Genomic DNA, 26,520 nt, shown 5'->3' with positions numbered 1-26,520 from the left:
TACCAAATGTCAAGGATTTGCAAAATGAAGGGAGTTGCGTGTCAAGGTTGCGGAACCTTACACGTTTTTTACAATAAAACCCTTCAATTTCAATCAATGAGAAATTGTATTGAACTTTGACTTGATATATTGTCTTCAAGAGTTATATTAACGATGTTTTTATTAAGGATTTTCCACCTTAACATTCTCTTCCACATAAACTAAGCATAAAAAACTAAACATTATAAACCATTCAAATGTGTTTGGTATTTTTAAATTACTTGATATTTTTATTTTTAATGTGTTTTATAATTTTTTTAATCTCACTCTTTGCCCATAGTATACGATAAAAATAAATAAATAAATAAAACTTAATTTTTTTTTAAATTTATATGTAATAATAATGCAGCAACACATATTTAATATGCAATATATACATATACACTATGTCTACTGTATTTTATAGTAAGTTTTTGAGTAGTTTAAAAAATTAAAAGCATCAAAATAACTTTTTTCTTAACGTGTCAAAATGGGTTACTCGCGTGTCACTGACACACCCTGATCCGGAGGATCCAGGTGTGCTGGCCGTCACGTGGGCGTGACGTAACCATAAGCACGACACGGAAGCGTAACAACAACATAAATCAACAGAAATTCAAACCAAACTCAACATAACCACATACGGACATAACCGGACGAGTTACAAGTAAACACATAAGTTCAGAGCATAGGTTAACTGCAGTCAAGTAGGACTAAAATAAGAATACATCACCCTCAGGTGAGTCCTACATGTCCCAAATCTGTCAGAAAGCCGGAAAGGACCTCGTGAGCCAACCACCGCTAAACTAGAACCTGGAGGGGCGCAAAACAAAATGAGTGGGTCAGTAAAACAAATTAGTTTTGCAAAACATTTCATTAAAACAGTTATATCCCCTCGCCGTAAAAACCTGTATACTTTCCCAGAAATATATAACCATATAAAATCTCAACATTTAAATCTCAAATCTTTAACATTTTCAAGAAAACATGCCATGCCATAAATCAAAATATAAATCAGGTGAAATAAGGAATCAATCGGAGACCCTGCAGTTGGTCCTATACGATTAATTCAATAGCTCAAAATCCCACTAAGCCGGAGTCACCACAGTGACCTGTACGGCCCTACTCTGCACATCACTCGGAACTACGTAAGGTAGTCTATACGATGATAGGTGTAAAAATACGCTCTAGTGCTTCTCTCATCATATCATCAGCGCGCATATCTAAGGTCACCCACCAGTCGGAACCCCTCTAATGGTCTGTACGACTGGCATGTCGGAACCCTCACATGGTCTGTACGACATCCACCTACTTGGATCCAAGGCGAGCGTGCGGTGTGGTGAATAAAATAAGCACTAACACCTAGGGTGCAGGTTATGAGCTCAAAACATCTCAACAACAATTCAATGAATAAATGAACTCACCTGACTTACCTGTGCCTCCACAGCACCATGCAACATGTATGCATCATATATCAATCATATAACTCGTATGAAATTCACATTTTCCAAATAATTCTATGCATGGCATTTTCAAAACATAATTTCTCATAAAAGCATTTTTCTGGGAAAAACAATAGTATATAGGTAATACGAAAACAAAACTGCCCACTCACTGATAAGTCGACGGGTCGTAACCCCCGTGGCGTCCCTGGATGCGGTCGTCCTCGGGATACGTCTCACCTATATGCGAAACAACTATAAAAACATTAATTTTAAGCATATCACCAATAATTCGAAATAACTTCTCATACGATGCTCAATTTTGGTATATGAATATACCACATCGACCTACTCGACGTCACGAGCGTCGGGATATTTTTAGAAAAAAATTTTGACTGCCCACGCGCCCCCACGCGCCACACGTGGCACGGGTCCACGCGCTGGTCACGCGCAGCACGTGCAGCACGTGTCGTCCTCTTCGCAGGGCCTCGCCGGACTGGTTTTCCGGCGGCCGGACTCCGGCCAAACTCCGGCCGATTTTCAAACTCACTGTTCTCCTTCGTTTTTCACCCATTTTCTTCGTATTTTATACCAAATTGAAGCCCTAAGAGTGTACTATCACGTTGGACTAGTTTTAGGGCCTAAAAACTACGAAATCTCACCTTGCAAAAACCAAGGGTTCGGCCAAACTTGAAACCTACGATCCCGGCGTCCAAAATTCTCCAACGAACGTCCCCGAGCTTCCTTAGGACCTCCTAAAGCTCACCACAAGCTTGAAATCTCCTGAAACACAACATTTTACGTTCGCATGAACAGTACCTCAAAAATGGAGGTTCGGGATCTACGTGAAATCGAAGGTTTCACTTCCTAAAACTAGTACCAATGAACTCAGGACGTCAAAACGATGAAGATACATACCTTATTTGCCCCGATCCGTCAAGTTTTGAAGGGTTTTGGTGGTGGTCCGTACGATATGGGTGTGTGAGGGTGTGAGTTCGAGAGAGACAGAGACAGGGAAAGCACGGGGAAAGGAGAGGGAGAGAGGAAGGTCATGTGTGGTCCAAATTAATCCACACCCTCCATTTCATCCTAACCAATCATACCAAAAATCAATTTCCAATAAAATCCCATCCAACCAATGCTATTTTCAAAATAACGCTACGTACCTACGTACCTTAATGTCCAATAAGGGCAATTCTGTCATTTCACATTCCCGTCAAAAGTACCTCCGGGACGGGCTGTGACAATCTCCCCTCCTTATAGAATTTCGTCCCCGAAATTCCCATAACCAAATAAATCAATTAATACTCGTAAAATAACCTTGGGTACACCTCTCTCATCCGGTCTTCCGTCTCCCAAGTAGCTTCCTCTGCAGAATGGTTCCTCCACAACACCTTGACTAAACTCACCGTCTTGTTCCTTAGAACTTTATCCTTCCAATCCAATATAGTGACCGGTTCCTCATCATAAGTCAAATCCGGATTAATCTCTAACGGTTGAGGAGGAATCACATGAGAAGGATCAGAAACATAATGCCGAAGCATAGAGACATGGAACACATTATGGACCTTAGATAACTCTGGAGGCAGTTCCAACCGGTAGGCAACTTCACCAACTCTTTCAATGATCACATAAGGTCCAATATATCTCGGACTTAGCTTTCCTCTTTTCCCAAATCGTACCACACCTCTCCAAGGCGACAATTTCAAGAATACCCAATCACCCACATCATACACTCGATCAGTAGTATGCCGATCCGCTAAACTCTTCTGTCGATCCTGGGCTGCTTTCAGGTTTGACTTAATTACCTGAACATTTTGAGTCGTCTCATCTACGATCTCAGGGCCTTCTAATATCCGTTCGCCAACCTCAGACCAACATAATGGCGTTCGACACGCCCTACCATAAAGTGCCTCGAATGGGGACATACCAATGCTCGAGTGAAAACTATTATTATAAGCAAACTCCATTAAGTCCAGACGATCATGCCAAGAATCACCAAATTGCAGTACTGAAGATCTCAACATATCCTCCAACGTCTGAATGGTCCTCTCTGATTGCCCATCAGTTTGAGGATGATAAGCTGTGCTATACAATAATTGAGTACCCAGAGCTTCCTGAAAAGCCACCCAAAATTTAGAAGTAAACCTCGGGTCTCGATCAGAGATAATATTTACTGGGACTCCATGATACTTTACAATCTTCGAGATAAACAACTTAGCCAATTTATTTAGAGGGTATTTCTCCCTCACCGGAATAAAATGCGCCGACTTGGTGAGTCGATCCACAATCACCCAAATACCATCAAATCCATTTCGCGTACGAGGAAGTTTATACACGAAATCCATTGTTATATTTTCCCATTTCCACTGGGGAACGGGAAGTGGTTGCATTCGCCCAAAGGGCTTCTTCCTTTCTGCTTTCACTTGTTGGCAAATAATACACCTACTCACATATTCTGCAATTTCTCTTTTCATACCCGGCCAATAATAAAATGGTTGAATGGTATGGTACATTTTTGTTCCTCCCGGATGCATCGCATAAGCTGAACAATGTGCTTCGTCCAGAATTTCCTTCTTCAATTCCTCATTATTCGGAACATACATTCTGTCTTCTTGCATGAGCATACCATCTGATTCCCGAATTCTGAGGTCTTTCTTTTTCCCTTCACTTCTTAACTGAACCAACTCCTGAATTTCTTCATCCACCATTTGAGATGCAAGTATACGCTCCACCAAAATTGGCCTGACTTGAAAACTAGCAAGAAATGCTCCACCTTGATTCTCCCACTCCAATCTTACTCCAGTTGCCCTCAGTTCAGCAAGAAGAGGAACACGACTAGCATATAGGGCATTAAGTCTACCTTGTGGTTTCCTACTCAGTGCATCCGCTACTACATTAGCACGACCTGGATGGTATTCAATAGAACAATCATAATCACTTAGCAATTCCATCCACCTTCGCTGACGAAGATTAAGATCATGCTGGGTGAATAAGTACTGAAGACTCTTATGATCAGTGAAGATCTTACACTTCTCACCATACAAATAATGTCTCCAAATTTTCAAAGCAAAAACAATTGCTGCCAATTCAAGATCGTGAGTAGGATAATTCCTTTCATGATTTTTCAACTGCCTAGAAGCATAGGCAATCACCTTATTATGCTGCATCAAAACACATCCCAAACCATTTAGTGAAGCATCACTATAGATCTCGAAATTACCGCTATCATCAGGAAGTACCAACACCGGTGCATGAGTGAGGCAATACTTTAATTGCTGAAAACTCCGCTCACAATTCTCATCCCACTCAAATTTAACATCCTTCCTGGTCAACTTTGTCAACGGTAAAGCAATCATAGAGAAATCCTGAACGAACCGTCGATAATAACCTGCTAAGCCAAGAAAACTTCGTACCTCCGTGACGATTCGAGGTTGCTCCCAATTCTCCACTGCTGCAATCTTTTGAGGATCAACTTGAATACCTTGAGCTGATACAACATGCCCCAAAAATGCTACTTCAGTCAACCAAAACTGACATTTACTGAACTTGGCATACAACTGATGCTCCCTTAATTTCCTTAACACCAAATTAAGGTGTCGGATATGATCTGCTTGGGACTTAGAGTATACCAGAATATCGTCAATAAAAACAATAACGAATTTATCAAGATATTTCTGGAATACCTCATTCATTAATCTCATAAAAGCTGCAGGTGCATTAGTCAACCCAAATGGCATAACCAAAAATTCATAATGCCCGTACCGAGTCCGGAAAGCCGTCTTAGGTACATCATCTTCCTTAATCTTCAATTGATAATACCCAGATCTCAAATCAATCTTAGAAAATACACACGCACCTTTCAGCTGATCAAACAAATCATCAATGCGAGGCAATGGATAACGGTTTTTAATCGTTACCCGGTTCAATTGTCTATAATCAATACACAATCGAAGAGTTCCATCCTTCTTCTTCACAAATAATACTGGGGCACCCCAAGGTGAAGAACTAGGTTGAATAAAACCTTTATCAAGTAATTCTTGCAACTGGATTTTTAATTCTCTCAACTCAGCAGGAGCCATTCTATAAGGAGTCAGAGATATAGGGTCCGTACCTGGAAGCAAATCAATAGAGAATTCCACCTCTCTGTCTGGTGGCAATCCCGGCAAATCATCAGGGAAAACATCCGGATAATGTCTGACCACACCAACTTCTTCTATACTAGTAGGAGCAACATCATTTAATACCACATGTGCCAAATATCCCTGACAACCCTTCGATAATAATTTCCTCGCCCTCATGGCAGAAATAACTCCATGTCTCACCCCACTTCTCTCGCCCACAAAAGTAACCTCGGGTAATCCAGGACGATAAAAAGTAACTGATTTACCATAACAATCAATATGGGCACGATTATGGTGTAACCAATCGGCCCCTAAAATTACATCAAAATCCACAATATCTAACGGAATAAGATCAGCGGACATAATCACGCCCTCAACCATCACTGGACACCCCAGATACACACTATCCACATAACATTTATCTCCTCTAGGCATGGCAAACTCTAAATCAAATCCTAGAGGTGAAGGGTGAGGTTGGGTTATTTGAGCAAACGTATGAGAAATCACAGAGTGCGTAGCACCACAATCAATCAAAACCTTAGCAAAATGACCAAGAACATTTAACGTACCCATTATCAAGTCTGGATGGTTCTGAGCCTCCTGCAGGGACATATGATTAACTCGCCCCTGAGCTTGCTGACGTCCACCTCGGCCTCTATTGCCCTGATTACCTCGTCCCTGAGGATTACGTCCCTGGCCTGGCTGACTAGGCTGCCTGGATGATCCTGCACCACCAGTAGCAATTTCCCCCTGACGGGGCTGACCTCCCTGATGCCACTGCGATCCACCAGTTGGCATAGAGGAATAAGATGAATAACCTCCAAAATCCTGAGAATACCCAGCCTGAGAGTGAGGCTCCTGGGAATACTGATAAGATCCGAGAGCATACGGAGCAGCATCCCCCTGATAGTGGTAAGCACCACCACGACTCGGCTGGCCATAACCACCCGATCCAAAATTCTGCTGAACTGGTGCTGGAGGTGGCATATTAGTCTGCTGCGGTCTCTGCTGACCCTGGGGGCACTGAGAAGCCCGATGTCCCATCTGCCCACACGTAAAACAAGCACCAGAACCTCTCCTACACTCACCATGGTGACGGGAGTTACAATGGCGGCACCATGGAGCGCCAGATCCACCAGCATCCCTCTGACCCTGAAATCTGGGCCCACCAGAAAATCTTCCACCACCTCTCCTCGGGCCAGTAAAACTATATCCCCCACTAGAAGAACTCGAACTCGCTCCACTCTTCTTAAAACTCTGTGTCTGTCGAGGTCCCGGAATAGAAATACCCTTACCTTTGTCATTCTTCTTCTGACCCTCATTCTTGTCCTCGTCATCCTCACTGTCAGGAAGATTATCAGAGTCCTCCATCCTAACCAGAATCTCGAAATACTCATGATAATCAGCGCAGGGAAGTGCATTGGCAAAGGTACGCCACTTCTTCTTAGATCCCAACTTGAAACGTCGAAGCATCTCTCCCTGATTACCAGCTGTATCAGTGTCATAACGAGATAAATCAGTAAACTTTCTATAATATTCATGTGCCGACATATTTCTCTGTTTCAACCTGGTGAATTCCTGCTTCTTACGGTCAATATACTCAGGAGGAACGAATCTCTTCATAAAATGCTCTTTGAATACTTTCCAGTCGGCTGCCGTCTCAGGTGACATGTACCTAGCCTGATTTATCCACCATGCTGCTGGTTCACGACCCAAAAACCAAGTGGTGGTCTCCACCCACCTATTAGCAGGGAGATTCCCCTGACTCTGCATCACCTGGAAGGTTTTCTCAATATGATCTAGCCATTTCTCTGCCCCCTCATGACTTTCATTACCCATAAACCGATCTAACTTCAAGTTGTACATGGTCTCCAGAGGTGTCCTCGGAGGAGGGGGAGGACGAATCACATTCTGTAAAGCCTGGGCCATCGCTTCCCCTAACTGAGTAATATCCGGGAAATTAGGTTCAGAAGTACGGCGGGACTCCCTACGCTCTCTACGAGGCGGCATGATTCTGACAGAAAACATCAAAAGATCGTTAAGACATTAACAATTTACAGGACTGCAACCCAAGCTCTGATACCAAACTGACACACCCTGATCCGGAGGATCCAGGTGTGCTGGCCGTCACGTGGGCGTGACGTAACCATAAGCACGACACGGAAGCGTAACAACAACATAAATCAACAGAAATTCAAACCAAACTCAACATAACCACATACGGACATAACCGGACGAGTTACAAGTAAACACATAAGTTCAGAGCATAGGTTAACTGCAGTCAAGTAGGACTAAAATAAGAATACATCACCCTCAGGTGAGTCCTACATGTCCCAAATCTGTCAGAAAGCCGGAAAGGACCTCGTGAGCCAACCACCGCTAAACTAGAACCTGGAGGGGCGCAAAACAAAATGAGTGGGTCAGTAAAACAAATTAGTTTTGCAAAACATTTCATTAAAACAGTTATATCCCCTCGCCGTAAAAACCTGTATACTTTCCCAGAAATATATAACCATATAAAATCTCAACATTTAAATCTCAAATCTTTAACATTTTCAAGAAAACATGCCATGCCATAAATCAAAATATAAATCAGGTGAAATAAGGAATCAATCGGAGACCCTGCAGTTGGTCCTATACGATTAATTCAATAGCTCAAAATCCCACTAAGCCGGAGTCACCACAGTGACCTGTACGGCCCTACTCTGCACATCACTCGGAACTACGTAAGGTAGTCTATACGATGATAGGTGTAAAAATACGCTCTAGTGCTTCTCTCATCATATCATCAGCGCGCATATCTAAGGTCACCCACCAGTCGGAACCCCTCTAATGGTCTGTACGACTGGCATGTCGGAACCCTCACATGGTCTGTACGACATCCACCTACTTGGATCCAAGGCGAGCGTGCGGTGTGGTGAATAAAATAAGCACTAACACCTAGGGTGCAGGTTATGAGCTCAAAACATCTCAACAACAATTCAATGAATAAATGAACTCACCTGACTTACCTGTGCCTCCACAGCACCATGCAACATGTATGCATCATATATCAATCATATAACTCGTATGAAATTCACATTTTCCAAATAATTCTATGCATGGCATTTTCAAAACATAATTTCTCATAAAAGCATTTTTCTGGGAAAAACAATAGTATATAGGTAATACGAAAACAAAACTGCCCACTCACTGATAAGTCGACGGGTCGTAACCCCCGTGGCGTCCCTGGATGCGGTCGTCCTCGGGATACGTCTCACCTATATGCGAAACAACTATAAAAACATTAATTTTAAGCATATCACCAATAATTCGAAATAACTTCTCATACGATGCTCAATTTTGGTATATGAATATACCACATCGACCTACTCGACGTCACGAGCGTCGGGATATTTTTAGAAAAAATTTTTGACTGCCCACGCGCCCCCACGCGCCACACGTGGCACGGGTCCACGCGCTGGTCACGCGCAGCACGTGCAGCACGTGTCGTCCTCTTCGCAGGGCCTCGCCGGACTGGTTTTCCGGCGGCCGGACTCCGGCCAAACTCCGGCCGATTTTCAAACTCACTGTTCTCCTTCGTTTTTCACCCATTTTCTTCGTATTTTATACCAAATTGAAGCCCTAAGAGTGTACTATCACGTTGGACTAGTTTTAGGGCCTAAAAACTACGAAATCTCACCTTGCAAAAACCAAGGGTTCGGCCAAACTTGAAACCTACGATCCCGGCGTCCAAAATTCTCCAACGAACGTCCCCGAGCTTCCTTAGGACCTCCTAAAGCTCACCACAAGCTTGAAATCTCCTGAAACACAACATTTTACGTTCGCATGAACAGTACCTCAAAAATGGAGGTTCGGGATCTACGTGAAATCGAAGGTTTCACTTCCTAAAACTAGTACCAATGAACTCAGGACGTCAAAACGATGAAGATACATACCTTATTTGCCCCGATCCGTCAAGTTTTGAAGGGTTTTGGTGGTGGTCCGTACGATATGGGTGTGTGAGGGTGTGAGTTCGAGAGAGACAGAGACAGGGAAAGCACGGGGAAAGGAGAGGGAGAGAGGAAGGTCATGTGTGGTCCAAATTAATCCACACCCTCCATTTCATCCTAACCAATCATACCAAAAATCAATTTCCAATAAAATCCCATCCAACCAATGCTATTTTCAAAATAACGCTACGTACCTACGTACCTTAATGTCCAATAAGGGCAATTCTGTCATTTCACATTCCCGTCAAAAGTACCTCCGGGACGGGCTGTGACAGTCACCCTCGTATAAACCTGTTAAGGACCCGTTATTAGCGGGTTCTTATTGTTTGGCCCAACAACGACCCAATTAGTTATTGTGTTGACTCGAATCCTGTTATTTTCGTGTCGTTTCCTTGTCGTGTTAACGGGTCGTGTAAGAAATTGTAAGGTATAACAAACACTAAACCTACTGAAAATTGGCTTTTTAGCCAAAATGGTCCCTGAGATTTGCATAACTCCTCATTTGGTCCCGGAGATTTCAAATCAATAGAAGTGGTCCCTGAGATTGTCCATCATCCATCATTTTGGTCCTTATGTTAAAAACTCCGTTAAGTGTCCCGGAGCTCTTGGCCTGAAGTTTGGGCAATTTTCAAAGCTTCGTAACTCAATCGTTTCTTAACCAAATTTGACCCATAATATATCAAAATGAAGATAGGAAAGTGTAGAATAAGATTATACCTATTTGGAAGCCCAATGGTTGCCGAAGATAGTCAGAAAATAGCTTCAAAGTTGACTGGTCCGCGGGAAAACTGAAAAACTTGCCTGAAACTAGGTAAACTTTAAACGTTCATAACTTCTTTAATACTCAATGAAATTAATTAATTCAAAAACAAAAACCATACTTCTCAATGAGATGAAAAGAATGGTACCTTTTCAGCTGCTAACTCGTCGTGGTTTGGCCGAAAAACAGCTCGAAAGTGGCTGTCTTGGTATCGAGTTAGCCACTTTCGAGCCGTTTTTAGGCCAAACCACAAAGATTTAGCCAAAAAAAGGTACCATTCTCTTCGTCTCGTTGAAAAGTATGATTTTTGTTTTTGAATCACTTGATTTCGCTGAGTATTGAAGAAGTTATAAACGTTTAAATTTTACCCTGTTTTTGGTCAATTTTCCAGTTTTCTCTCGGACCAGTCAACTTTGAGTCTATTTTCTGATCATCTCTGGCAACCATTGGGCTTCAAAATAGGTATAATCTTATTCTACACTTTCCTATCTTCATTTTGATATATTATGGGTCGAATTTGGTTAAGAAACGATTGAATTACGAAGCTTTGAAAATTGCCCAAACTTCGGGCCAAGAGCTCCGGGACACTTAACGAATTTTTTAATGGAATGACCAAAATGATGGGTGGTGGACAATCTTAGGGACCACTTATATTGATTTGAAATCTCAGGAATCAAAGTGAGGAGTTATGCAAATCTCATAGACCATTTTGGCTAAAAAGCCTTGAAAATTTCACACCTGTTAATCCCCCCCCGTTAAACATCTATTAAATTAGCTAGGATTACTTGGTCTTCAAAATTAATAGAAGGTCATGGAAGCATAGCCTCCACCAACTAATGGTTACCACCAACCCTATCATGCCATCACCTCCAAACCCAACACAAAACCACCAACTCCACCTTACAACTCAAGCCGCTAACATAAAAAATAAGGTCATGGATGTTGATAAAATGATGGACTGCCATAATGTGGCCACCACCATTTTCATTACCCATAAAGAACTGGAAGCTTTACACGATGAAAGATAAAATCACATGAACATAAACAAACTTGTTGAAACCTTATCTGAATTCTTAACTCTCTTTTTTGTTAAGAGATTGCCCTCCTAATTTAATTTCAATTTTGGTCTATTTTTTATTCAATTCAATACATGTTCGATCATTAGATTCCATATTATATCATTTATATTCGAAATTTATATTTTGAGGCAACTAATATTAATAATGTCCATGATACACCCTGTTGATGTGTTTTGAATAGGCTTTTTAGCCAAAATGGTCCATGAGATTTGCATAACTTGTCACTTTGTTCCCTGAAATTTGAAATAGATAGAATTTGTCCTTGAGTTTGTCCACAATCAATCATTTTGATCATTCCATGAAAAATCTCCATAAAATAAAAATAAAATGATAAAAAATACCCTCAATTTTGGTTAAATCATTTTGGCATATTGTTTATTAAATTGAGGGTAATTTTTGCATTTTGATCCTTATTTAACATAATTTATTACCCAAGCACCAAAATGATTGATGGTGGACAATTTCAATGACCACTTCTATTGATTTCAAATCTTAGGAATCAAAGTGATGAGTTATGCAAATCTCAGGAACCATTTTAACTAAAAAGCTATTTTGAATATAATCTAAGTTTGAAAAATTAACGGATATGACATTTGTAATATATTAGACACTTATTTAGAATATTTAAAAAGATTGAACCAATTTGAATCAACACTAAAAATTTTGAGGTTTTAAGTAATTAATCCATAAAGTAAGTCAAACAACGTAATAGAATAAACTGAGGTTCAACTCAATCCTCGCCTTGGTATCTCTCTGTCAAAATTCAAAACGTAATAGAATAATCTGTCTGTCAAACCTCAAAAGCTGAAAACTCAGGGCGTGCCGAGGCTGATGCTGCTCTGCTGCGTTTAATTTATCAAAATGGTGAGTGAATTTCTTTTCTGCGTTTAATTAATATTCGGTTGATTGATTTGATTTGATACATAACAATAACCCTAACAAATGATAACGAATGATAAGATGGAAGCACAGGAGGTGGAGGTGGAGGTGGAGGCGCAGGCGGCGACTGAAAGTGGCGATCAACAAATCAAGCTTTATTCCTACTGGAGGAGCTCTTGCTCCTACCGTGTCCGAATTGCTCTCAACTTGAAAGGTCAAAATTTTCCCCTTTTTTCTAAAAGAAAAAAAAGTAAGTATTCATTCAATTGTTGGTTCATTCATGCAATAATTTATTATGTACTGAATTAATAATAATTAGGGTTGAAATACGAGTACAAAGCTGTAAACCTGCTGAAGGGAGAGCAATTCAGTCCCGGTTAGTTTAGTTTAGTCCCTCCCTCTCCCTCCTGTGACAATTGACGAACACCTAACTCAATTGTTGTAATTCTGTTTAAATTATTTACTATAATTTGGTTGTTTGCAAATTGCAAATTGTTGCAATTAAGCAGAGTTCAGAAAGCTGAATCCGGTCGGGTGTGTGCCTGTGCTTGTGGATGGGGACACCCTTGTTGCTGATTCATTTGCCATCCTAATGGTAATTGGTACCTCTTGTTTCTACTTTCTCCTCTATCTTCTTATTACACTTGTTGATTGCTTCTCCTCCATCCAAAATCCAAATACCCAATATTCCATTGCATTGCATTAATCTTCTTCTTTATCTAGTATTTAGAAGAAAAGTACCCGCAACATCCATTGTTACCGCCCGATCTTCAGAAAAGGGCTATCAATTACCAGGTCAGGCCTAACAGCTTCTTTCTCATCTCTTTTTAATTGTTTATACCTTTTCTCAACTATTAGTATTACCAATACAAAGGAGAAAGAAACCAAACAAAAATAGATGTATGCATATAGTCCTTGAAAACTACCCTTCCGTTATACTATGTTTTGCCATTTAGAACTAATTGGGCGCATCATGCACTTAATGCCTTTAAAATAGGCGGAGTGACTTAATTTCTTGGTGCAATACAAGTAATTGTGCTAATGTTACAGTGAGAACATAAATGCTTAACAAGTTGCAGCCACGGCATAGCCAATTGGTAACCATACATCTCCTCCGATCATGAGGACCCCAGCTCAATTACTCTCTCTGCCAAATGTTGTAACTGATGAAGATATGGTCGTCAGTGTGCCTGCGACAACCCTCAGTATCATTGGCTGAGTTCATTAGTTATATTATGGTTTCCAATTTTTTCCTTTTGACTTGGCAAAACATTTGCAACTTTCCCAGAACTGCACTGATGAGTATGCTATGGCCTACACAGCTACACACATATGTGGATCAGTTGCTTTTATTGTGATTTTGAGGAATGGAAAATTAGTTTCACCTGTATTGGTGCTTAGTACTATATTGTGTTTAGCACACTGAGTGATGCTAATTCAACTAAGGAAAAAGTATCATGCCCTGCCCCTGGGATATATTACTAGTAATTTAAGTTTCCAATTATAACTGTGGAATGTTTATTATTCTGACCAAATAACTTATCTAAAATATGTTATAGTAAGATTCTTAAATGTATGTTCAAAATTTTAATGCTATTAGCATGTCCCTTATCACCTGATATGCAGGCTGCAAATATTGTTTCCTCAAGCATACAACCTCTACAGAATCTGGCTGTACTGGTAATTAGCTGGATCAAATATTGAGTTCACTTCTCATGATACTATTATAACCTAAATGATATGGATCTTGTTTTGCTGCTTTTCCAACTTACAGAAGTACCTTGAAGAAAAAGTTAGTCCCGATGAGAAAATTGAATGGGTTAAATTTCATATTGGAAAAGGCTTTTCAGGTATGATTTTACAAGGCTATCGATTCATCCCTCCCCTAGAATAGATATAATGATATTTCCACCTCAAACTTGCTTCTCTATTCCCCAACTCACCCCAACTGTGCGAGATTTATCAAACCACAAGATATGTGATACTTTCATGTCTTTCAGCACTTGAAGAACTGCTGAACAACCATGCAGGAAAATATGCCACTGGAGATGAAGTTTACATGGTCTGTTTGCTCATTTTGTCCTTTTTCTTTTATTCTCCCTTTTCAGAAAAAGACTTGCAATCGTTTTCTATGTTGGAAAATAAGAAAACTGAGAGAAACATTTTGAAATAATTTGTCTCAAAAACTAGAGTAACCACAAAAAAACCATTTTTGAGGCAGGTCTGAGGTTACTGGTATTTTTTTATTATGGTAGGCTTTAGATTGATGGAAGTTTGGGTTTGGGTAACCAGAAGAGTTTATGGGGAATGAATGTTTTGGGGTTTCTGTGATTCTAGAGAAATAAAGAATAAGAGGAGGTGAAGAGAGAAGAAAGGACATACCAAGGCACCAAAAGATATACATATTTATGGGCTTATAATAGGACTTCCAAATACTCCTATAAGTACTAAGAGTCCCATTAAGTATGAGAGCATATGGAAATTGATGGGTTTTACAAAAAAGTTGGTGGAGTAAAGATGTTTAGGTGTATATGATGTAGACTTTTGAAGAGTCCATAGCAGTTTTGTGATTTTCAAAAAGTCGTTACATGAACCCTAAAACTTGAGTAGCATGTTTGCATGGCAATGTCACTTTCTAATGTTCCACAGAACAAATGTTAGTGTGAAATTACTTTATCTCTAACATATTGACAAATATTTGCAGGCAGATTTGTTTCTGGCACCCCAGGTTTATACAGCCATTAGGTTCCAGCTAGACATGGTACTTACCATTCGATTCTTATGCAAGTTACAACTGTTGCAAATGAACATTTATTCACTTGATGATGGAAACTATCCAGTTTTGTGGTGTTGTAATGTTTCCATCACATGATCAAGTTGTTGTCGTTTGGGTCAGAAATCAAGTTCCTATCTGATCCAACTTTCAGGAGCAACCTGTCTTTCTTCTATTTTTAGCTATATTATTTTTCATAAGAAACAGTAAGAGATCGTTTTTGACATTCATATCTGTTCTTATGATATGAATGGTAGCTTTTCACATTGACGTGGAAATTGTAGTGTTAATTAATTAGGGGTTTATATCAAGGTAGGTTTACCACAACTAAGGTACTTAAAGGGACTTGGTTAAGAAAAGGTACATGCAGAGAGTGCACCAAACGTCTCTTTCCTTCAGAATAATACAAACAGCTTATCATTCATATTTCTTTAGCCCTTGATATGTAAATTTAGAATAACCATATCTCTCTCCCTCCCTGTTGTGCAGACTCAGTTCCCCCTTTTGGCCAGGTTGCATGAGGCATACAAAAAGATACCGGCATTCCTAGATGCTATACCAGAAAAGCAGCCGGATGCTCCTTCTCCATAGTTAAAAAATTGGGTTGAAGAGGTTTGAATTAACATTTATTAAGTTACTCTCTTGGTTAGAGTATAGCATATATCTAATGTTCTGGTAGCATTTGACGTATATGTGAGGCACCATATGAACGAAATGCTTATTGTTGCTTTTGTGTTGATTGGTGCTTCAGGGACCCTGTTTGAAATTGTCGGTTCCATTCTTCTGAAACTTCCTTTTTAAAATCAGATGAAGCTTGTCCATCCCTAAGTGCAGCATAAAGGGTCGACAATTAAGGTCTGAGTTGAGGCATTTGAAATGTAGTATATCACTCAGGTGTTGGTCCTGTCTAAATAAGGATTATCCCATGATGGAACAATGATGAAACTGTAGAATGTTGTGTTTGAAACGTTGAGTGATGTAATGGTTTGGAATGTCTGTCAAAGTAGTCTTTTGAAGTACACATCAAATGTACTTGGACGATACAGCTTCCTGTATTCTCGATACAATGACTTGTCAGTTGTTTAGCAATCGGGTGTGTATGATTTAAATGATTTTGAATGCGTACTCTTAACAAGGGAAGAATTCCCAATGCAGGCTGAGAGATATTGAAGATAATCATCTCAAATTTAATAGAGGAGAAGAGTGTGATGGGAATACCCTAAAATAATGCAGGCAGGCAGCACGTTAGATTAATCTTCATAAAAGTTTAGGTAAAACTAAAATTCAAATTATTATTTAACGGAAACAACGTGGAACACGCGGAATTGAAGCTCTAGAGGGAAGGAACCCTGATGACGGGGAAGAAAGGAAGGAGGGAATAAGGTGGGCCGGCGGAAGCCATGGAACAATGGAAAGGGTCAAACGTAAGACAGTGACCACTGTATTTCTTTGAACGGTGCCGCTTCCGGCAAGAAGAGAGAAGATGGGTTGGGTAGGAGTAGAGGGATTATGCAAGGCATCAGTGTGATACCAGCCGAGAAACCTTGGATGCTTGAGCTAGCTAACCAAGTATGGAGGCTTAATGGTTGAGCGAACATTCATTCTCTTAAGAGTAAAGAAACAAGAGACAAAAAGCAGGGAGGTCGACTGTTTTCTCTCTTCCTTTTCCCCTTCAAATGAAGCTCTAATTTCTTTAAGAGAGAGAGAGAGAGAGAGAGAGAGAGAATTGGGATCGTCATACTTACTAATTGAGGGAGACTAGAGTTTCTCCTCCACCTTGTAGTTTGTACAATGTAAGTAGTAATGATCTCATGATGTTTGGGCATCAATAGGAATAGAGGCTTGTGCCAGTTTCTTTAGATTTTCAATGATCATAACGAGTCTGTTGTTAAGTTGATGGACAAAACACCTCGGCATTCATCCGGCAGGATCCAACTGCATATTCATTCGACAACAAAAAACTGTTTGAGTTGTATGACAATTGATCAAAGTTTCTTAACATTCATTCATACTCTGTAAACTGCAAATTCAAAAGGAAATAAGGAGGCGACCTGAACAACATAGGCGACCATGCATGAGTGACCTTGAAGCTTCTCGACTACCCATCCTGATTGCAGCAACAGCCCCCTGATGGCGTCATTTTGCTGTGGTTCCAATCCGGCAGCTATCTCCTTTGGAAGTGAAACAACTGCTACCACCAGGGTACCATCTTCCATATTTTCACATCGCTCGTAGACTACAAATTCTCTGTTTCGAAAGGGAGGCTTTGAATGATCTCTAAACATGAGACAGATGATGCTGAGGTTATCTCCAAGATCTTTGATGTACCTTGCTTCTACGAGATGAGGATCCCATTGCTTGGCAGCATCGATGGTGTTGGGAATGATAACGAATTGATAGGGTGACAGAGAAGTGAGGAGGAACCGGCTGCGGAAGGTGTGAAAGGATCCAGACGTGCGTTTGGAGATCTCAACTCCATTGCCGAGAGTAAGGATGGGTTTCCAGCCGTCGTTGACCCTGAACGAAGAATATAATTAGTAAGAGATTTTAAAATGACGGAAATTGGAATGATAGGATCTTATTCTTTAGAATTTGTGATTTTTTTTTGTTTGGAAAATGACACATATTTTACATAAAATTTAAACTTGGGTAATTGGAGGTCCCAAATTCCAAGTTTTTTTTTCCATGCGGAAATTCTAAATTTTTATGCGTTTAAATCTAAACAAGGGAATTAGTGCATGTCAATTTTTAAATTTGGACTTTTATCTCAATTCTAAGTTTATTTCCCTATTCCACCTAGAACTTTAACTCACGCCAACACTCCCCCTCAAGTTGGAGTATAGATATCCTCTAGGCTCAACTTGTCAAGTGACTCCTGAAACCTGCACGACATGAGTTAGAATATCTGACAACTGTTCTTTTGTCTTTGCGAACGGAATGTCAACCAACTTAACATCCAACTTTTCTTTTATGAAATGTCTATCCACTTCAACATGCTTGGTCCTATCATGCTACACCGGATTGTTAGCTATCTCTCATTGTGTTTGATTATCACAATACAACAGCATAGACCTTTTTGTTGGAGATATGCCCTGAAAGTCAATTTTTGGAAGAAACCTTTCAGGATAATGAATGAGTGTATAGATGGCTCTCATACATCAAAAGGCAAAGATACTAATTAGGACTATCTCAGTAAACGATATATGTCCTAAATAGTGAATCCATGGACAATGTATCGATGTAAGAAGTAATCTAATGATGTTAGACTACAGAGACCTTCTTCACATAACCATCATGTCCAAAAGGTTCATGGTCATATGATTGTCAGAGGGATACTGACAATGCAAAGACCAGTACATACTATGTCCCCTTCAATTGGAAGGATGGAAAGTCTCATCTCATTCGTGTAGTGACACTAAGACAGGTATGTATGTGCTCATTAAGAGAATGAGTTCACTGAATACAATCGAACGAGAGTACTTGCATGGAGGTCTACTCACATGTCAAGCAAGTAACTCTAATGGTTGGAATAATGTAAGTAGTCCTTTGACCTGAGGCATCATAGTTGTCTTGTGGTTAGGTCCTTGATATTTGATTATGTCAAAGTCACTCCATCCGCGGGTGTCCACGACATAGTTGGGGTTAAGCCACTTAGCCATGGAGGCAAGTAAATGCGCAACAAGGGATCTCTAATCCTCGTTATGAGAGGATGAATACTCTAAGATATGATTCGGGAATCTTCGGCTGAAGTATCGAGCGTAATAAAGGAAAGTGTTCCTATACAACGCAATTGAATCATATAACATGGAATAATCACATTAGGGGTTTGACATAATATATCCATACCCTAATAATGTGATTGAGAGTATTGTATTAGAGAAGGATCGAATTACATTGTAATTCCAACTGAATAGGTTCTCCGAACAAATTCTACATTAGCTTGGGTAGCCATGATATATGGTTAGATGTCACTCATGGCTTGTGGGTTCTTCTAGATGATTAAATAAGTAGTCGTCAAAGAAGAAGGAGAATTAAAAGTAAGTTTTAATTCACTAAGTGATTGGATTAAATATAATCAATTGGATTGGTGCCAATCACCTCACTGCCTTGCTAATTAGAACCTAAAATGATTGTACACCGATACGCTCTTATGGTGAGATAAATAATGGATTATGGAAATAATTAATTGGATTAATTAAGTGTTGTGATTAATTAGAAAGTCTAAAGAAATCATAAAAGCGATAAAAGATCGTTTTGGACTTAAAGAAAAGTTCGAATTAATATGGGCCCATTAAGCCCAAACCCATTGGGCTTTTATTTAAGCATAGGATGACTTGAAATAATAAAAGCCCAAAGCCCAAACAACACTAAAGGGGGCCAGCCAAATAAAGGGAAAGAGAGAGAGAGAGAGAGAAAGTCAAGTTGTTGACTTGTTTCTTTATGTTATAAAAGGAACTTTATAGTGAAAAGTTTCATTAGGGTTTTGTGAGTTAACTTTCACCAAAAAGTTGAGAAAACACAATCTCTCTCTCTACTCACAAGGCCGGCCACCAAGAGGAGTTCTAGCTAATCATCTTTTCTCCTTTTGGTCATTCCTCCATCCATCTCACTACACTAGTGTGAGTGGATCTTTAGAGGTCTTCTACCTTGGAAACTAAGGAGAACCAAAGAGCACTCATTCTAACAAAGTGGAGGAGGTAAGGAGGGAGGCTAGGCTCAAGGAGTTCCAAGAGCAAAGAACTTGGAGTTGGTCCATCATTGGTCTCAAGTCTAGATCAAGAGGTATATAACTATAGCTTCACTTTGTTCTTCAATAAAATGTTTAGATGTATCTTATATAAACCTATGCTTCTTGAAGGGGATTTGCATGACTATAGCTTTGATATTATGTGATAACTTGCTTCCGTTGCTAATGTATATAAATTTTGAATTGTATATGCATGCTAGTCACTAGAAATCCCACATAAATCTCATTATTTCCCTTCACTTTTTTTGTTTAAACCCTATCTCAGTGAGTAAAATCCGAAGCCATAGAAGCTCACAAATACCATGTGCCATTCCTTTGTACTCAACCTCGGCCGAAGATCTTGCCACCACATTTTGCTTCTTACTTCTCCAGGTCACAAGATTACCCGCTACAAACATAACGTATCACAATGTTGATCGCCGATCAATAACATTTTCAGCCCAATCTACATTGGTATACCCTATCACCTCCATATACCCATGCCTTCTGTACATCAACCATTTTTATGGAGCTCATTTTAAGTAACTTAGAATACGCATTGTTGTCATGTGATCTTCATTAAGAGCATGCATAAACTGACTCACCACTCACTGTGTAAGCAATATCTGGCCTTGTAAGTGACAAATAAATCAATCGCCTTACCAACCTTTGATACCTCTCCCTATTTGCCGAGACTTGATCCTGATAGATCGCCAGATGATGGTTCTGCACAATAGGTGTATCTACTGGTTTACACCTTAGCATACCAGTTTCAAACAGAAGATCCAACACATACTTCCACTGTGACAAGTATATTCCTTCCCGAGACCTTGAAACTTCAATCCCTAGGAAGTATTTAAGTCCACCAAGGTCTTTCATCTCAAACTCAGAAGACAAGTATCCCTACAGTCGTTCAATTTCCATTGTATCATCACCAGTGACAATCATATCATCCACATATATAAACATGGTTACTTTGCTATCCTTGCATTTGATGAATAAAGTATAATCTGAGTTACCATTTCTATACCCGTACTTCTTCATTACATGGGTGAATCATCTGAACCATGCTCTGGGTGACTGTTTAAGACCATACAGTGCCTTCTGAAGTCAACACACTTTCCCGCTAGAGTTAGCAGTGCCATATCTTAGTGGAAAATCCATGTACACCTTTTCCTTTAAATCTCCATGCAGAAATGCATTTTTTTACATCAAACTATCTCAAAGGCCAATCAAGATTAGCATCAAGAGATAATAAAACTATAATGGTATTCATTTTTGCAACAGGAGCAAACATTTCCTGATAATCAACCCCAAAAGTCTAGATAAACCCTTTGGCCACTTGCAACAGGAGCAAACGTTTCCATTCACCTTATGTTTGATAGTGAAGACCCACTTGCAACCCACTTATTTCTTTCCCTTAGGAAGTGGAACCACACTCTATGTATTATTCTTTTGTAATGCTTTCATCTCAACTTGAATGGCCTCTGTTCATTTTGGATCTTTCAATGCTTCTTCCATTCTGGGGGTATTTTGATAGTTTCCATTTGCTGAAGAAAAGCACATATTTCGTTGGAAGTCGATGAGTGGAGACATAGTTTGTAGTAAAATATTGCACATTCTCTTCTGGAGAGTATCTTTCTGATGGTTTTCGTTGATTTTGTCGAGGAGGTAACACATAAGATGGTGTAATAATACCTGAATAGGTACTTACCTCATGGATATCCATTTGATCATGGTTGTGTACATGTTCTACTTCTGCTTCACTGAAATTGTTTCGAGGCCTACTACTCGGGCCTGAACCATTAATCCCCAACCTAGGCCCCTCGGATCACCACTATTTCGGTCCTGATTTTGTGCACTTAGGCTGGCAACAAAAACAACATTACGCCTACTTGGGCCATTATCATTACACCCATTTGGGAAAACATATGGCCCATTTTTTCCCGCATCATCATGGCAAACATGCAACCCATTCTTTTTCGCAACATCATGGCAAACATGCGGTTCTAGCATATCTTGCATCATCATCTGGGTTGTCTCCATGTTCAGTCAGCCCACTTAGGACAATGTGTTCAATCACCTCATGGTCAATTAGCCCACTCAACCTACTTAGGCTATCATGTTCTATAAATGGTTTAGAGTCTACAAGTGGTGTTATCTTAATGACATTAAACCTGCCATAATCTTCAATTACGGATGTCTCCCCCTGAAGAGTACGGCAGGAAGAAAAAAATATTTCGTCTTCAAAGAAGGTAACAGCCATGGTGATGTATGTATGTAAGCTAGATGGATGATAACATTGATATCCCTCTTGTTAAGGACTAAAGCCAAGGCACACACGCCGCATCGCATATGGATTAAGTTTGCTTTGTTGAATTTTGTGGAGATGGACATATGCCCGACAACCAAAAACCCGGGGTTCAAGATGAAGGGTGCAGAAGAGCAAAACATGATCGGCAAGCACGGCCAATGGTGTTATAAAAGAGAGAACACACGATAGCATTCGGTTCATGAGATAAATAACATAAGTTACGGCGTCAGCCCAATATGTCTTAGGTGCACAACTACTAATGAAAAGAGTGCGAGTAATCTCTAGTATGTGTCGGTTTTGTGTTCGGCGACTCCATTTTGCTATGGGGTCTGAGGACAAGTAGTTTCATGGAGAATGCCTTTTTCCTTGAAAAATTGAGAAAGATCCTGATTAAGATACTCACCTCTGTTGTCGGACCGAAGCACCTTAATAAGAAGTGAGTATTGAGTGTATAATAAAAGATTTTGAAGATTCCACCCACATTGCTTTTAGTTTTCATGAGGTACAACCAAGTCATTCTGGTGCAGTCATCAACAAATGTTACAAACCAACATAAACCATGCTAAGTAGTAACCAAAGATGGGCCCCATATACCAGAATGAATTAACTTAAAAGAAGCGGTTCTTTTATTTAAACTCATAGATAACCAAAAGAGGCATGACCTAATTGACATTGCCATAACTGAACAGTCTTCAAATTTCCATTGTCACAACCTTGAACTTGATGAACACGGCCATGTGCAACATCATCAACATAGTACAACCTCTCATCTTAATACCATGCTCAATGATCACCTGAGTCCGGATATCTTAAAGTAGACAGAAAATCAGAAACATTAGCACAATACAATTTAATTGCTAAGTGACCTGCCCCACTGATAATAAATGACTAGAGAATATAGGAACAAGTAAGCAGTTGTGTAAGGAGAAAGTAGGAGTGAGTGCTATTGAACTTGCCCCTGTGATTGGGGCAACACCTCCATTTATAGTGACAATACTATCATGTGGAGGTCTTGTTGTTGAATTAAAAATAGTATGGTCAAAAGTCATATGATCGGTATCATTAGAGTCAATGATCCAACGTTTATCAAGATTAACGGATGCACTTAATGTTATGCCTGTGTTACCTGGATCGTCGGTTTGTGCTTGGGAAGCAATAAAATTTAATAATGAAAGCTGCTTGTCCAAACTGTTTGGTTCCAGATCACTCGCACGCCCAAAAAACTGACAGTTGGCTACTGGTGGGCTAAGCAGGCCTACTGTCCCTTTGCTGCTAATGCCAGAGATTGGCCCAGCATTTGTGTCAGTGTGCCCTGCTTGCTGCCTCATTTGGATTTGGGCTTTTGGATCAACTAGCCCAACTCACTGGGACGAAATCTGGCAGTGCGCGCTAGAAGTCAGGTTGGAGGAGTCTGGATCATCACCGAATCCTTTTTGTGAAGATCTTGAGGATCCATGAATCATGTCCGTTCATCGTACATCGTGCGATCAAAAATCATTTTAAATATTTTTATTTAAAAATAAACATAAACAATACTTGACAAAAACTGATCGCATAATGTACGATGAACGGACACGATTCACGGATCCCTAAGATCCTCACCAAAAGGATCTGGAGAATATCCGGTTAAAGGTTGGATAACTCATTCAAGGCTTGCGCTGAACCCAAGATAGGAATCACAGCTTGGTTGTCGGCTATAGGAGTAATCTTTGCTTTAGATTTCTAATATTTTTTTCAATATATGGTGTCTCTTGCTTTGAGACACAAGATTTGGTAGTTTAGGTTTATATGTTCTGGCTAAGTCCATATCTTCCTGTTAGCAGAGGAAGTAAAGTTCTACTTTATATATATAGACACACACACACACACACACATATATACCCTAATCTTGTTCACTGCCATCTTCGGTGCTTCTCTTTGTTGGCTGCGTAACCACCATTGGAACTGACCTCAGAAGTCTGGAAACAAGAGACCCTTGTTAAAACCCCAAACCCAGGTCTTGAAATAAAAGACCTGATCCCGTTACAACCCAAACCCAGAAAAGCAAAACAAATGTGGGGCCCACTCCACATTGAACTTCAATGATCCAAATCGTCTATTTTTTAAATCCCAATTCATAGATCATCCTTGTAAAAATATAATTCAATCTAAAACTATTTGCCTATTTAATGATCCAAATAAAATTTCATTGTTTCTTATATAACAAAGTATTCATTAATTTCTTTGAACTTAATTAGATGTCTTAAACATTTCTGATTTGGCTAGATCATCCTTGTAAAATATTAGCCAAATCGAAAATGTTTAAGACATCTAATGGGTTCAAAGAAATGAACGAATACTTTGTTATATAAGAACAATGAAATTTGATCTTGATAATTAAATAGGCAAATGGTTTCGGATAGAATTGAATTTTTGCAAGGATGATTTATGAATCGAGACTTACAAAATGAATGGTTCGGATCGTTAAAATTTGATGTGGAGTTATAAAATCTAGAGGACAACGGTTCGGATTGTTGAATCGAGACTTACAAAGTGGGCCTCACACCTATTATATATATATAGGATAGGATCAAGGACAAACATTTGGACAAATATTTTTACACTTGTTTGTAACCTTTAGATTTTATAACATTTAACGATCTTGATTAAGAGAGATGTGGAAACTTTTATACATTAAATGACTTGGATGATGATGTGGAATAGAACTAACAATAAATAAAAATAAAACTAAGCCCAGATCCGTAAGGATAGAACAAGCTCAAATCTGTAGTACCCTTAAGGTAGCGGAAAATGTCTTTAACACCAGTCCAGTGTCTGCATGTTGGTGCATTACTGTATCTCGCCAAAAGATTAACAGCGAATGAGATGCTGGGTCTAGTACAATGAGCTAAGTACAATAAAGCGCCTATCACACTTAGATAAGGAACTTCAGGCTCCAAAATCTCTTCATCATCCTCATTCGGATGGAAGGGATCTCATTTTTCATCTAGCGATCAAACAACCGTATGAGTACTCAAAGGCTTTGCTTTATCCTCGTTAAAGCGGCAAAACACCTTCTGGGTGTAGTTCGATTAATGTACTAAGATTTCATATGAACGGTGCTCTATCTCGAGATCGAGACAGTATTGAGTCTTTCCTAGATCTTTCATCTCAAATTTCAACTTCAAGCGCACGGTAGTTCTTGTGAGCTCTTCAAGAGTTCCGATGAGGTTCATGTCATCGACATAAACTACAACAATAAAAAAACTGGAATGTGACTTCTTAATGAACATGCAAGGACATAATTCGTTGTTCAGATATCCCTGACTAGTCAAATACTCACTCAAACGGTTATACCACATTATTTCGGATTGCTTCAAACCATAGAGTAAACGCCTTAGCCGAATTGAGAGCATGTTTTGGGGTTTGGAAATATTTGATCCAGTCAATGTAAGTCCCTTGGGAACTTTCATATATATTTTCGTATCAAGATCCTCATAAAGATACGCATTTACTACGTCCATCAGCTGTATACTCAGTTTTTTCAGAAACTACCAAACTGATAAGGTAGTGAAAAGTAATCACATCCATAACGGGTGAATAAGTTTCGTCATAGTCAATCCCGGAGCGTTGTGAGAAGCCTTGCGCAACAAGAAGAGCTTTGTAATGCACAATTTCGTTCTTTTCATTACGCTTTCGAACGAAAACCCATTTGTAGCCAACGGGCTTCACATGTGGAAGAGTATGAGCTATAGGTCCAAACACCTTACATTTCGCAAGCGAATTGAGTTTGACCTGGATTGCTTGTTTCTCGTTTGACCAATCAGTTCTACATCGACATTTATCAACGAAATGAGGTTCAATGTCATCGCTCAACATGATCAGCTAAAGTGGCGTCCTAGGCCTCCAGGAAGGAAGTTCGTCCTACATTTGGTACATCCATCTTTGTAAGCACGTTCGCAACTGGAATATGTGATCTTGTCACTCGCGCTAGATCGGTGAAAGTATTTAGCATTCTTTGAGCTATGCTCTGAAGATCTAATATGAGCTGCATTTCAATCTCTCAGATTGAGCGGTACGTGGATCTAAATGAGACAAAGTAGGAGTTGTCCACGATAGTTCGCATCGTTCATCAGGAATGTTGACGTTCTTATCTCCCCCCTAACGACATGAACATTGTCTTATAGAAGTGACAATTCATGAAACGATCGGTAAACAGATCACCTATCAAAGGTTCTAAGTAACAAATAATCGAAGGAGAATCATATTCGACATAAATTGCCATCTTTTTATTAGGCCCCATTTTTGTACGTAAGGGCAGCGAAATCAGCACATAAGTCGCAAAACCAAAAATGTGTAGGAGCTTTCCCAATGATTTAGGAGCTTGGTACGTATGACCAACGATCGAGCAATCAATTGTAAGTGCTTAATGAA

The 26,520-nt window shown here is 39.7% G+C and overlaps 2 protein-coding genes and 1 pseudogene across 5 annotated transcripts; 1 reads left to right on the top strand and 2 right to left on the bottom strand.

The window, feature by feature from the left end:
• Positions 1 to 558: 558 nt before the first annotated feature.
• LOC114820647 (uncharacterized) lies at positions 559 to 9,676 on the bottom strand. 3 transcript variants are annotated; one of them, XM_070814733.1, is made up of 7 exons: positions 9,523 to 9,676; positions 9,267 to 9,387; positions 8,778 to 8,844; positions 7,913 to 7,975; positions 6,154 to 7,598; positions 1,634 to 1,715; positions 559 to 831 (listed from the first exon to the last, which is right to left on the bottom strand). In XM_070814733.1, the coding sequence occupies exons 5-7, from the start codon at positions 7,592 to 7,594 to the stop codon at positions 825 to 827; spliced, it is 1,530 nt and encodes a 509-aa protein (XP_070670834.1). In that variant the 5' UTR covers positions 7,595 to 7,598; positions 7,913 to 7,975; positions 8,778 to 8,844; positions 9,267 to 9,387; positions 9,523 to 9,676; the 3' UTR covers positions 559 to 824. The 3 variants fall into 3 exon arrangements, with proteins under 3 accessions (XP_070670834.1, XP_070670835.1, XP_070670833.1); XM_070814734.1 differs by having other exon boundaries at positions 1,634 to 1,700; XM_070814732.1 differs by lacking the exon at positions 1,634 to 1,715.
• A 2,382-nt stretch (positions 9,677 to 12,058) lies between these two features.
• Positions 12,059 to 16,156, top strand: LOC139192517 (glutathione S-transferase zeta class-like). 2 transcript variants are annotated; one of them, XM_070814730.1, is made up of 11 exons: positions 12,059 to 12,279; positions 12,376 to 12,508; positions 12,614 to 12,670; positions 12,804 to 12,889; positions 13,018 to 13,089; positions 13,921 to 13,974; positions 14,069 to 14,144; positions 14,295 to 14,356; positions 14,999 to 15,055; positions 15,557 to 15,679; positions 15,819 to 16,156. In XM_070814730.1, exons 1-10 carry the CDS (start codon positions 12,277 to 12,279, stop codon positions 15,656 to 15,658), a joined length of 702 nt encoding a protein of 233 aa, XP_070670831.1. In that variant the 5' UTR covers positions 12,059 to 12,276; the 3' UTR covers positions 15,659 to 15,679; positions 15,819 to 16,156. The 2 variants fall into 2 exon arrangements, with proteins under 2 accessions (XP_070670831.1, XP_070670832.1); XM_070814731.1 differs by having other exon boundaries at positions 12,114 to 12,279; positions 12,388 to 12,508.
• A 628-nt stretch (positions 16,157 to 16,784) lies between these two features.
• LOC114821454 (uncharacterized) lies at positions 16,785 to 23,435 on the bottom strand (annotated as a pseudogene).
• Positions 23,436 to 26,520: the final 3,085 nt, after the last annotated feature.

This window comes from Malus domestica, chromosome 15 (genome assembly GCF_042453785.1).
Source record: "Malus domestica chromosome 15, GDT2T_hap1".
In the NCBI taxonomy this organism is placed as follows: Eukaryota; Viridiplantae; Streptophyta; class Magnoliopsida; order Rosales; family Rosaceae; genus Malus; species Malus domestica.
Note: the sequence above shows the minus strand (reverse complement) of the source record. Positions and strands in the feature narration are given on the sequence as shown.

Coding starts and splice junctions, on each gene's coding strand:
- LOC114820647 (XM_070814732.1), bottom strand. CDS start 7,594: ATGCCGCCTCGTAGAGAGCGTAGGGAGTCCCGCCGTACTTCTGAACCT. Junction 832..6,153: donor CCATCCAGACTTGATAATGG/GTACGTTAAATG, acceptor GCGCCCCTCCAG/GTTCTAGTTTAGCGGTGGTT.
- LOC139192517 (XM_070814730.1), top strand. Junction 12,671..12,803: donor GGGAGAGCAATTCAGTCCCG/GTTAGTTTAGTT, acceptor GCAATTAAGCAG/AGTTCAGAAAGCTGAATCCG. Junction 14,145..14,294: donor TATTGGAAAAGGCTTTTCAG/GTATGATTTTAC, acceptor CATGTCTTTCAG/CACTTGAAGAACTGCTGAAC.